General features: G+C 40.5%; 1 protein-coding gene across 1 annotated transcript; it reads left to right on the plus strand.

Moving 5' to 3' along the window:
• The first annotated feature begins 3,779 nt into the window (after positions 1 to 3,779).
• Positions 3,780 to 13,540, plus strand: LOC122330397 (butyrophilin-like protein 2). The gene is given in 6 exon segments (XM_043227358.1): positions 3,780 to 3,909; positions 5,502 to 5,771; positions 5,774 to 5,848; positions 5,936 to 6,286; positions 13,128 to 13,227; positions 13,399 to 13,540. Coding segments are annotated over 5 exon segments (846 nt in total). The 5' UTR covers positions 3,780 to 3,857; the 3' UTR covers positions 13,226 to 13,227; positions 13,399 to 13,540.
• Positions 13,541 to 13,655: the final 115 nt, after the last annotated feature.

Here is a 13,655-nt window from a genome sequence, read left to right on the forward strand (position 1 = left end):
ATGGCCATGGCCAAGCAGTTATTACTGGTGGTTACAATCTAGGATTGCATACCATCAGAAGCAAATTTGTTTTAGTTTACAAAGAGATATCACGGTCATGATCATGCTTTAAAACTACAAGGCTAAAATTAACAAAGTGCTAATGGTCAGATTGGTATAAATTTGACCACTTCCATCTCTGCAGTCCGTAAAGACTTCTGACTTTCTGCCTGACTTTTACATTACACACAACTTTAATAATTTGTCCAGAAAAATTAACTTTCTGATCAGATTTCATGTCTGCCTTCCTTTCCAGGGAGGAATGGTTTAGTTTGCTAGTACTTGCGCCACTGTGTTTGTGTTTTTTTCCTTGCAAGAAGCAAGACCAAGTTCATACCGTCCCTTGTTACTGGGTGGCAGATCAATCAACTCCAACTTAAAGCATCATTTTAGTTGGTAAATTCTGGACACATTATTTTTCTCATTGGAGATTTTTGCACTAACAAAGGATAAAGAAGTTTCTTCTCATTAGTTTTAGAATTCCTTTCATTTTCCTTTCTTACCAATATCTCTCCCCACTTTCTATTTCTCTCTTTCTCGTCTTTCAGCACTAACAGTGCTCCCAGATTTCCTACATGCACATTCCCTCTTTCTACATTCTTGATCCTTCTTCATACCCTTCTACAACTTTCTCTCCTCCTCTAAATTAGTGCCAAATCAGCCTGTGACTACAACCATGCTTGGTCATTGCAATATAATATATTATAAGCTTGTTATAATATCAATTATATTACATTAAAATAATATGAAATAAATTTTCTTTTACTTGTTTCTGGTGAGCCTCTTGCAACTTCAGAATGGCCGATAATCATTTCTCTAATCTTTTTGAAGATACACCCTTGGTTTGGCCCTATGGTCCCAGTAGTCTTGACACGTGCATGTGTGCATAGGCCATACTGGAAACATGGGTCAAACTGCTGCTCAATCTGAAGATTTTTGTGACTACAATTTGAAGTTGGGCACAATTTTCTTTAGTCTTGAGCTGCAATGTCACTAAGTGCATTCATTCAAGAATCCATTGAGGTGTGAGAAAGTTTGGGGTTGGGCAAACCCAGAGCAAATGCAAATGGAACAAACACATGTTTGTTTGATTCCTTTTGGTGCTGTTTGTCTAGCTTTCTGAAGACAATTTAAAGGTCCAAACTATACACTTCATTGTTAAGACTAATATTTGAAAAGATATGTCAAGCTGTATGTTGTGATTTAATTTGATTAATTTCTCCATCTCTCCTCAGGAGAGATAGTGAAATCTTTTGAATGGGTTTAGCCCTGGTTACAAGGCAAATTTTCCCAGATTCAAGTTCCCTTAAAATTCAGCACTTTTCATTGCTTTGCCTTGCCCAACTTTCAAAACTTTCACATCCACAAGGTTCTAGCGAGAGATTAATTGTCATGATTATCATCCTTTCTTTGCACTAAGTGTTTGCTTTTCAAATGTTGCAAAGCCAATAAACACTAGTACAAGGAACCCATTGAATTTGTTGCAATGTTTAGCCCTCGGTTAAGTATTAGATGATGTTCTTCCAACTTTGATAATCGCATCGAGATTCTTCATTCCTCAGCTACTCTGCTGCTATCTTTTCCCTGTGAATTTGTGTGGTTTTGTCTAATTCTTAGCCCCGCAGGATTTCTGCGTTCTCCGGTCTAACGATGAGTATTCTGACTCATTCCACAAATGTGTCTATATGGGGTGCATGTACACTTTCCCTTCACATTTCTAAAAGCCAAAAAAGAATTGACTTACCACAGCATCTGAAGAATAGGGAAGAAGCTCAAACCTCTTCTCGGAGCTCGTGCTGAAAAGACCTTCACCGACAGACAATAGGAGATCACTAGGGACTGTCACCAACTGTAAGGGTCCCCCTTTTCCTGCAGAATGGAGTCCAGAAGCCCTGGTCGAAGGTCAATGCGTGTTCGGTCTTTTCTTTGCGTCTCATTAAAAATCACTAATTTATTAATGTTTTGGTTTTCCAATTATAGTACTGACCTTATACATAATTTTATCTGACTCCAATATTTCGTGATTTTATACATAATTATTAAAATGTAACTGCTGATCCCTCTAGTTGTGATTAAATTTGGATCATTAATTAACTATAATATTTCCTAGTTTCGACTTATCGTTCGTTAGGAGTCTGGGTCGCTTAGAGACCTTGTTTTGCCAGAACAGACTCACGACACATCTGGTCTAGTCCAGGTCTTAGTCAGAGGCTACCCGTAGATCGCTTACCTTAATGCAGCCAAATCCTTGATAGACTCAAAAGAGTAATTTTTATGTGTTCTCTAAGTAATAGCATGCTAAGCCAGTTTGGTGGCCAGAAGTGAAGATCTCAAGACTGCTCCATCCATCGATCATTGATCTGACTCACCCTAGCACGGCAACAATGAGGAAAACCTCAGAAGTCACTAACCTACTAGAAAAGTTATTTCAGACAAGATTAATGTTTATTTTGCCAGGCAGGAATAGTTTCCAAATTGGTATAATTGATATACATTTCAGAGACCCTTTTCCATAATATAAGTGATTACGGTGAAATTGAGACCAATTTAATCGCACTGAGACCTTTCAAATGAGACCAAACATGAGAGTGAAGAACAATAGGTTCACAAGACACATGACATATAATGCCTTATTCCTAATTAACTTTAAACCAAGTCTTTTGGGCAGAAGGAGGAGAAGCAGGAAGAGCAGAGGTGAGGAGGGTGTCATAAACACAACAGGGGTTGGTGTTGTTTACACTCTTTTTGAAGTCCTTTTGTTTTTGGATATCCCTTCTCAGATTAGTCTTATTGCATTTACAGGGTTTGATTCACCTCACAGATTCCCCGGAATCATAACAGTAGGACTGAACCATGGATACAACCCCGGCAGAGGAAACTCAAACTTTGTCAAATGCAGAGCGCATCCTTGTTGCTTTTTCAAGCCAGGCAGCCACCAAGGAATGGTCCTTGCACAAGAAGAAGCATCAGTTTCTAAACTAGGCCAGGCAATCTCAGAGATTCTACAATATCTTCAGTCTCTTTCAAACCCGCAGCGGGAAACCGAGGCCCAACCCCAAGCTCCCGTATCACCACCCAACCCTACAAAACTCTGACATTCACCTGCCTCATCCTGAGAGGTATGATGGAAGCCCTGGCAGATGTAAGGGCTTCTTCACACAGTGTTCATTGCACTTTGAACTGCAGCCAAGCAAATTCCCAACCGCTCGTAGCAAGGTGGCTTATGTTATTACTCTTTTATCTGGGAAAGCCCTTGCCCGGGCAACTGCCTTGTGGCAACAGCTTCCACAACCAGCACTTTGTTCAGATTACAGTGGCTGTACATTCTCCTTGTTCTCCTTGTTGACTACTGCGGTGTTTCTTCATCTGTGATCTCATTCAAGACAGAAACATGCTCTAGACGCTTCCAGAAAATCAACGTTTTCTTCAATGAGTTCAACAGTTCAGAACATTGGGCTTTTGTAAAGATAGTCTATGCAGGACTTTCTCACTTTGCCAATCTATTTGAATCTATTTCACCAGAAGTACTTTATCCTTGTCACCAAAAGTGTAAAAAATGGAGGCAAGGCAATGCTTGACAATAATTCATTAATCTAACACATTTTTGATTTAGGGTTGAATTCCTTCCCATTTAATCTTATAAAAACGCTGTAGTATACTCCTTTACAAATTTTTTTTTTTATGATGTTTTTCCTTGTAATCAGAACCGGTTTATCTGGATGAGCCGCAGATTCTCAGGTTACAGGTTTAATAGTCCTTCATTTCACCAGATCACTTTCACTTTGACGAGGCAGAGATGATCGTAACTTCAGCTGAACATGGATCTGCTTATGATCATTTTAGTGACTGTGATTCCAGTATTATCAGATGGTATGTACGTTATTTTCCTCTTCAAGTTAATTCTAAATCTTTGCATGCACACAGTGTCAGTTAAAGTTTTGGGCACATTTGACTGAACTTATGTGGCTTGTGATCTTTAAAATACTTTTTGCTGTAGAGTCTTCTGCTTAAATGCTTGAAATGAGTTTGTGCCTATATACGGATTATATTACAGAATACTTAACTAAAATATACATTTTATTATTATTTTCTTTTTTATGTGTAAAATCTCTGTGTTTTAGTAGGCTATATTTAGGAGCACCTTAAGATGAGTCTCCTGCTTTATTAATCAAGTTAAACGTGATCTTGCTTGATGTCTTACACTTTCAACAGTTTCATTGTTTGAGTTACTTGAGATAATGATGATAAGATATGTACCTACAGCCTTTATTCAGATGTATTTTTTTAATTGCTTTTAGTAGTCAGGCAGATGTTGATTTCTGCTCCTTGCGGTTATTATATCTGCAAACACATGAAGCTGGTGATACTTTTGTTGTTTTGTTGTCTTCTGGTTGTAGCCTTGTATTATATTATATTGTATTAAAAATAGTTTTAACTGAAAGGGAAACCAGAGCTTGATTTAATTTGGAGTTAATTTGACAAGCATTTTCTTTAGAGATGCTTTTAATTTTTTCAACTTAATCAGAACCGGTTTGTCTTGATTAGTTTCTTAGTAAACTAAAACAGGTTTTGGCACATCCAGATGCACCACAATGTCTTATTAAACATTCGTTTGACTTTGAAGAGCAAAAGGCTAAACTTATATTTGTGTTAGTTACCATTATTATTAAAATGGTTTGTACATAATTGGTTCAATTTAATCTAAAGCAAGTGAAAAAGGGAACACAACAAAATAAAAGGCACAAATGTTTTTTTTTTTGAAGTTTAAATTTTAATTAAGAATATTTCTGTGGATGAGCTGGAGCAGAGAGTACAGGAAGATTGGTTTAAATGCTTCCCATGATGCACCTCTTGAAACTGAAGATGTTTAGATTTGGTTTAATGTTGGTTTGGTAACATTCATGTCAGATATTATCATGTTGAGGTGTGTCAGTCTCTGTTGTACTTTGACTTGTTAATCGGGTAGTATTTCCTGGTTACCTGATTTGACCCAGAGTTTACAACAAAGAAAGTGAAAGAGTTTTGCTTGTGAAGTGGAAAAACAACAAACAGAAGTGAATTTGACAAAATTATAGGGATTTGTATATTTGATGTAATCCCTTTTGCTGGACAGGTTAAGAACAAATCAATGCTAAATATCTCACACTTGTGATAGTGTTGAGTTTCTCTCATTTTGTGTTTTTGATAAAACACACTGCAATTTCAGGAATTTGTTTTTCCACAAAGCTTTTGAGTCTCTCTCTCTCTCTCTCTCTCTCTCTCTCTCTCTCACACACACACACACACACACACACACACACACAAACAAACAAATCAGTGTCAAGGTCAAAACTTCAGAGTTTACTCAAGGTTTATGTTGAATACAAGAAATAATACAGATGTAATTTTTATTGGTTTTTGACTACAAAACAATGTTTATAAAACTTTTCTCTTCCGCTTCCTCTTTCTCTGGGGAAAAACAGGGTTGACTGTGCATGGTCCGTCTGGTCCTGTGGTTGCTCCTCTGGGATCTTCAGTGGTTCTTCTCTGTTCTGTTGATGAATCTTTACCAATAAAGGATCTGGAGGTGGAGTGGAAGAGAACACACTCAGAGACTTTAGTTCATCTGTATCAGGACGGAGAGAGTCGAGCAGAAGCCCAGCAGCAGGATTATCAGGACAGAGCTCATTTCTTCACTGATCAGATTCAACATGGAAACTTCTCTCTCCGTCTGGATGATCTGAGATCTGAAGATGAGGACAGTACACATGTACAGTTCACGGTCAGCGGGAGTCTGGAGAAACTATGGTTGAAATAAAGGTTGATGTTGGTGAGTAATGATCACATTTCTTTACGTAGTTTTCTCTGTGGTTTCACAGGAAGTACTTAGTGAAGGTTTACACTGTTTGTGTTTCAGAGCGTTTGAGAGTGTCAGGATCGAGTCGCTCTGTATCAGTGTCTGTGGGTGAAGACGTCACTCTGAACTGCTTTGTTGACTCTAACATCACACTTCAAGACATTGAAGAGGTTTCATGGAGGAAAACAGATGAGGATATTATGGTTCTGCTCTACCAAGAGCATACGGCTTTACCAGAGGCATCAAACGAGCGATACAGAGACAGGGTTGAGTTCTTCAGTGATGAAATCTCCAAATTAAACTTCTCTCTCAGACTGAAGAGTGTCAGAACTGAAGATAAAGGAGTTTATATGTGTGAGGTGTTAGCTGGAGGACTTTCAGGCAATACTACTGTAGAACTACAGAGACTGGGTGAGTCATAAAAAAATTCATTAAGATTACAGATTTTGCAGCAAAGTGACTTTGATTTATTTCAATAAATAAAACTGCTTTATAGGTAATAATTAAGTGGCCGTCATTTGCCATGTTATAGACAAGTTAATTTGCAGCGCAATATTTGACTCCAAGGGGTAAAACCGACGTTTTTTTTTTTTTGCCAGTTATGGCTTGTTAGTGCTAACATTCTGCTCACTTCAAAACAGACACAGAGATTGTGTCAGACTCATTGCAGAGAAATATAATGTAGTGATTCAATTCAATTCAATTCAAGTTTATTTGTATAGCGCTTTTTACAATGGCTATTGTTCCAAAGCAGCTTCACAAAAGCAAATTATTACAAGACAAAAGCAAATCGTTCCACAGACATAAGCAAGTCACCACACAACAGGATGCGTTACAAAACAGCTGGATGAATTACAATGTAGAAAGTCCAAGATAGATTTAGTCCAGACAGAAGGTTGAGTTTTCCTCGACGTCATCGCAGGAAGGTCATCTCCTCACTGGGTCCACTGGAGAGGCTCGGTACCTAGATGCCTCGGGATGTACATCCCGAGGTGGAGACAAAAGGATAATTAGAGTAGCGGCCATTCATACTATTGGGAATCACGATGTACTGTAGCATAGGTTTCTGTTAATCTTTACGAGTATGCTTTGCTAAAAAAGATATGTCTTTAGCCTAGACTTAAACTGAGAGAGTGTGTCTGATCCCGAACATTTGCAGGATGGTTATTCCAGAGTTTGGGTGCCAAATGTGAAAACGCGACCACCTTTAGTAGACTTTGCTATACGAGGAACTACCAGGAGCCCTGAGTTTTGAGATCTTAGAGAGCGTGACGGGTTGTAGCGAGACAGAAGGCTGGTCAGATAAATGGGGCTAAACCATTTAGAGCCTTGTAGGTCAGTAACAGTACTTTGTAATCAATCCGGAAATGAACAGGCAGCCAGTGCAGGAGGATAAAACTGGGGTTATGTGATCATATTTCCTTGTCCTGGTAAGAACTCGAGCGGCTGCGTTCTGCACTAACTGAAGCTTGTTTATTGAAGATGCTGGACAACCAGCGAGCAGGGCATTACAGTAATCCAGTCTAGATGTCATGAATGCATGAACTAGCTTTTCTGCATCTGAGAGAGAGAGCATGTGTCTGAGTTTAGCAATATTTCTAAGATGAAAGTAGGCAGATTTTGTAACATGAGTGATATGGTGTTCGAAGGACAGGTTGCTGTCCAATATCACACCCAAGTCTTTAACTGTCGGAGTAACGTTTATATCACATCCATCTAATTGTAGTTTGAGCTCAGAAATTTGCTGCAAACATGAATTTGGTCCGATAAGGAGCACCTCTGTTTTATTAGAGTTTAATAGAAGAAAATTTCTAGTCATCCAGTCTTTTATGTCTTTAACACACTCTGTTAATTTAGACATTTCTGATAACTTATCAGGCTTAGATGAAATGTATAGCTGTGTGTCATCTGCATAACAGTGGAAATTAACCCTGTGCTTCCTAATAATGTTCCCCAGGGGCAGCATGTATATAGAGAACAGTAAGGGGCCTAGAACTGATCCTTGAGGCACACCACACTTTACGGGCATTGTAGTAGAGCGGTCTCCGTTTATATCTACAAATTGATAACGGTCTGATAGGTATGATTTAAACCACTTTAAAGCCTGTCCCTGTACACCAGCGGTGTTTAAACGCTCAGGAGAATATTATGATCTATAGTGTCAAATGCAGCAGTGAGATCCAATAAAGCGAGTAGCGAGACGCAGCCTCGGTCGGAGGATAAGAGCAGGTCATTAGTGATTTTAACTAATGCGGTTTCTGTGCTATGGTGCGGTCTAAAACCTGACTGAAACTCCTCATAGACATCATTCATCTGTAAGAAGGAGCATAGCTGCGCTGACACAACTTTTTCTAATATTTTTGATATAAATGGGAGATTTGATATCGGTCTGTAATTAGATAGTTCATTAGGATCAAGTTGTGGTTTTTGATCATAGGCTTAATAATTGCTAATTTGAATGGGTTGGGTACGTGACCTAACGATAGGGAGGAGTTAATAATATTTAGAAGAGGCTCACCAGCTGCTGGTAATATATCTTTCAGAAATTTAGTTGGAATAGGATCTAATACACATGTGGCAGATTTAGACTTAGTGATTAGTTTATTGAACTCTTCCTGTCCTATGGTTGCAAAACACTGTAACTGAATTTGCTGGGTACTGAGTGAGGCTGGACTATAGGACAAAGTTAAGGGTTGATTTTCTGTTATTTTAAGTCTGATATTATCTATTTTATTAGTGAAGAATTGTATGAAGTCATTGCTACTTAACTGAGAGGGTGTGCAGCGTTCTGTTGCTGACCGATCATTTGTTAATCTAGCCACTGTGCTAAATAAAAATCTCGGATTGTTTTGGTTGCTTTCAATGAGTTTACGGAGGTGCTCGGCTCTGGCTGCTTTTAGTGACTGTCTGTAAGTGCACATAATGTCCTTGTAGGCAATTCTAAAAACCTCTAGCTTAGTCTTTCTCCACTTACGTTCTAGTGAACGAGTAGCTGTTTTTAGAGAGTGTGTATGACTATTGTACCATGGTACACTTTTATTCTCTCTAATCTGTTTTAACTTGATGGGAGCGACAGTATCTAATGTGCGAGTGAAGATACTGCACATACTGCTGGTCATTTGCTCAAGATCATCTGCTTTCTCAGGTTTGCGGAGCAGGTCGGATAGATCTGGTAGGTTATTTGTGAATTTATCTACAGTGGTTGGGATAATGGTTCTACCCAGTTGGTAACGTTAGTGATCTCTACAGTATTTTATTAATAACAGTCGTGGGGCAGTGTTAACAAGTTAACACTTATCACTATTATCTCCCAATATTACAGCAATCCTGTCACTTTTACAAAACAAAAAATTTGCAGTGACCTGGCTGACAAAACCAATAAAAACCAGAGAAATCTGCTACAAATACAATTACAAACCATCCCATTTTAATCATGACATACTGGTTTCCTGTAGTGCATTTGCATTATAACTAGTGAAACCATCACAAATTATGCAATGGTTTCTATTTTTCAGCAGAGGATTAAAATAAAAGCATCACTGTATGATCTAAAATCTGCATAAAAAGTGCTGAATTCGGACTGTAGGTGATGGGAGGTGTTGAGACTATTTCACTCAAACGGCTCTTTAGGAAGGATCAATTCAAGGCGAAATAAAACACAAGACAAGTTTTAGAATTTTAGCTTGCAAGGATTGCGCTGTCGGTTGCAAGCGGGGAAAAGCAGGTTTCTCCTTAACCTCCCTTTTGCCTCCAGACGGATCCCAGTCTGCCGAGACCGGGGCCGGGCAGGCCTTTGCCTCCCTGCCTCCCTGCCTGCTTTTTGCCTCCGTTTCCCTGCTTTTGCCTCCGAAGCTCAGATAGCAAGTCACTTTATTTATAGAGGAAAGGACAGAGCAAGATAAGTAAAAGCAACAGGCAAAACAAAGACTTCAGACATGTTCGTCACATAAGTTATGACTAGTCACATATTTTTTTGTGCGTCAGAATCTTCATTCCCTCAGATTCCCCTGGCGCCCATACCAGTCTAAGATACTATATAGAGGCCATGTCATGTCATGACCTAGAACAAGACGTGTTATACCAGATGGAAGCTGAAACTGAAGGATCAAAGTTGCATAATGTCAATACATAACTCTAACAGGAGGAGCTTACGACAGACACAGTGGGTGTAGTGTCAGGCCTTGGAGAGGCTTTTATTAATAAAAATACAAAATAAAGTGTCCAGGGAAAGGGAAGTGTTCAAAATAAATGGTGGAACTGGTGTCATCGTCGTGCTGCTGCAGGGAAGGGTCCAGATAAGGGGCAGAGTCCGCGGCCACACATGCTCCCCTCTCTGGTCCGGTAGCTTCCTCTGAATGGCAGTCCGACGGCCTACTTCTCTGGCGACGTGGGATTCCCTTAACACACCCTTCCTGGACCCACGAGGACACCAGCGTGCATGCACGGTGGAAGAGACCGATCTCGAGGAGTGGTGCTCTCGGCATTTAACAGCGGTGGTGACGAGGCTCGATCCACTTCAAGTGTGCCAGACCTGTCCAATACCTGTCCCCACTCCCATCGGGAGCCTGGTGAAGGGCGCCAAATAAGGAATGGGATGATGATGACAATCAAGGGGGAGGGGCAGCCGACTCGTCACATTCCCCTCCCCAATCGTCAACCCCGTCAAGCGGTCACCGCCCATACAGGAGTGCTACCTTCCTCAACCAGGCTGCAGCAGTCGGAGTGGGCGGAGCAGGGATTCCTCTATGGGCAACTTCCTCTCGCACCGGGACAGAGAAACCAGGAATTAGTCGACAAGCTCAACGAGCCACCGGCTAAATGGCAGCAAAAGCAAATGTCACTTACCCTTACCCCCTTCTGGTGGCTGGGAGCAAGTCTCCGTCATTCCTCCATTCCAGCTTGGGTTATCCCAGGCTTTTGAGCGAGAGAGGGTGACATCATGGGTTTTACCCATCTGTGCTGTCTAAGCTCCGCCTTGCCCACATTCTCCACCAGTGTGACGGGGTGAAGAATCACATGACAAGGAGAGCTTAAAAATAAAGACCCCAGAGGGTGTCCAGTGCTTCAAAGTGCTCAGTCTTTTGGTCTCCTTGGTGCAGTGGGTCCAGGTGTGCTCTGTGAGGCGGTAGGTCACACGCTGCTATCTGGAAAAGTGAAAGAAACAGAAAATTAGTGTCGAGGCTCAACTGCAGTTCTGCCACTTGTGGCTTTATAGCCCAGGCTTGATGAGCTGCAGGTGTGACCGATCGCCTTGTGATGAGTGCAGCCGGGTGTACGGCATTGGTTGCCAAGGTGACACTGATCAGTCCTCGGGAAGCTCGTCACACTACAATCTAAAAACCTGGAGAATTTTTTTAACAAATTCTTCAACTTGAGTGTATGTATGTATGTGTGTGTGTGTGTGTGTGTGTGTGTGTGTGTGTGTGTGTGTGTGTGTGTTATATTAATCAGACTAGTAATTTTACTGTAGTGCTATAGGCTACATGCTGTGTAAAGCAAACTAGCCTGGGCTGGTTGGTTGGTTTAAGCTGGTCTCCCGGACTGGTCTTAAATAGTTTAAGCTGGTTGGCAAGCTGGTTTTAGAGGGGTTGTGGTCACTCTCCAGCTGGTTAGGCTGGTCAGACCAAATAAAACAAGTTACTTTCAGCTTAAACCAGCTAAGACCAGCTAACCACCCTGCAGAATTTGCTGACGACACTGTCGTGGTGGGCCTGATCTCCAACAACGATGAGATGGCCTACCTTCAGGAGATCAACAACCTGGAGAGATGGTGTCAGGAGAACAATCTGCTCCTGAACGTCAGCAAAACAAAGGAGTTAATAGTGGACTTCAGCACGAAGCAGGTGCGCTCTTACCATCCCATCAAGATCGACGGGACCCCAGTGGAGAGAGTGGACAGTTTCCGGACCTGGGTGTTCACATCACGCAGGACCTGTCTTGGTCCTGTCACATCAACACCCTGGTGAAGAAGGCCCGGCAGCGTCTATACCATCTGAGGCGCTTAAGGGACTTCAGACTCCCATCTCAGGTGCTCAGGAACTTTTACACCTGCACCATCGAGAGTGTCCTGACGGGAAACATCACCTCCTGGTTTGGAAACAGCACCATGCAGGACAGGTGAGCCCTTCAGAAGGTGGTGCGGTCAGCTGAGCGCACCATCCGCACTGAGCTCCCTGTACTGCAGCACATCTACAACAAGCGGTGCTGTACCAGGGCCAGGAAGATCGTGGAAGACCTCAGCCATCCCAACAATGGACTATTTTCTCTGCTGCGTTCAGGAAAGCGCTTTCGTTCCCTGAAGGCAAACACAGAGAGAATGAGGAGGAGCTTCTTCCATTCGGAGTCTGAACCAGAGAACACCCAGTACCTAATCACCGGGATTCCCATGTTCACCCCTCTTTCCCAGATACTCGCCACTTACTTTGGACAATTGCACTAGCCACTTTGCACTGGACATTCGCACAGCCACTTTTACATTTTACACTTTATATTTTATATTCTACACTTTATTTACACTTTATTTTTATACTTTACTTTGCACACTTCTTTTTATACATATTTTTATACATATTTTTTTATATTTTATATTTATATATATTTAAATTCTGTTTTCTATTTTGATGCTGGACGGTTGTAAAGAACATTTCACTGCATGTCGTACCATGTATGTATGTGTATGTGACAAATAAAATTTGAATTTGAATTTGAATTTGAGAACACATCCTTGGAAAATGGCTCTTGTTTGTCACTCTACTTTATAAGACACAGCACTGCCTCAAGTACCCTATTGCTTTTGTAAAACTTACCACACAAAATATTAAATGTATTGAAATGTTACTTTTTGAAGCAAGTTCTTTAAATGCAAAAAAATAGTCCCTGGAAGCAAAAAACACAAGAGAATGTTCTGAACATGTCTCTCATCTAATGATAAATTTTATGATACAAAAAATCTGCATGTAAAACGTTTAATACACACGTAGCTGTGCTTACACTATGGTAATTTCCCAGCATTGACAACTCGGATACTTAACCAGAAGAGCAAAACCGATGGTTATTTTTATCAGCTACAGCTCATTATCACACAAATCAGATGAAATAGTGTCTTAAATAATATGCAACAAAAATTAGCAACAAAAAAAAACAGTGGAAAGCAATGGAATATCCCCTTATTATTTCAGCAAGTGTGTGTTCCTACTTGAATATATTCAAGAAACATGCATATCAATAACACTGTCCATAACCATGTTTTCAGGGTTATCAGTTTTACATACTGGTGTTGATTCTCTGTGTTTCTGCATCTGGGTCTGCTCTTCTGCTTGTCTGCCTCATCTACTGCAGATCATCTACTAAAGGTAGAGATATAACAGGAACAAGTTTAATTTGAAGCGAATAATTAAATTAATCAAAAGGTGTCTGTTGACGATGAGTATGATTTACATCTGTATTTAGTGTGATTAAAAACTTTGTGTGATTGCCTCAACAATTAACGTACGTTTGAAGTGAAATATCTTTTAATGTTTCAGGTTTCATTGTACAGAATCTTTCTAACCGTGATGTTCATCTGGGAGGTTCAGCACTTTTGGCCTGTCATGTTCCTCCACACTTAGTAACTGCAGATCTTAAGGTGGAGTGGAGAAGAAGAAACTCACAGACTCTGGTTCATCTGTATCCAGATGGAGAGGGTCAAGCAGAGGATTATAAAAACAGAGCTCATTTCTTTAATGATCAGACCCAACATGGAAACTTCTCGCTCCATCTGAAAAATCTGAAAGCTGAAGAT

This window comes from Puntigrus tetrazona, chromosome 3, assembly GCF_018831695.1.
Source record: "Puntigrus tetrazona isolate hp1 chromosome 3, ASM1883169v1, whole genome shotgun sequence".
In the NCBI taxonomy this organism is placed as follows: Eukaryota; Metazoa; Chordata; class Actinopteri; order Cypriniformes; family Cyprinidae; genus Puntigrus; species Puntigrus tetrazona.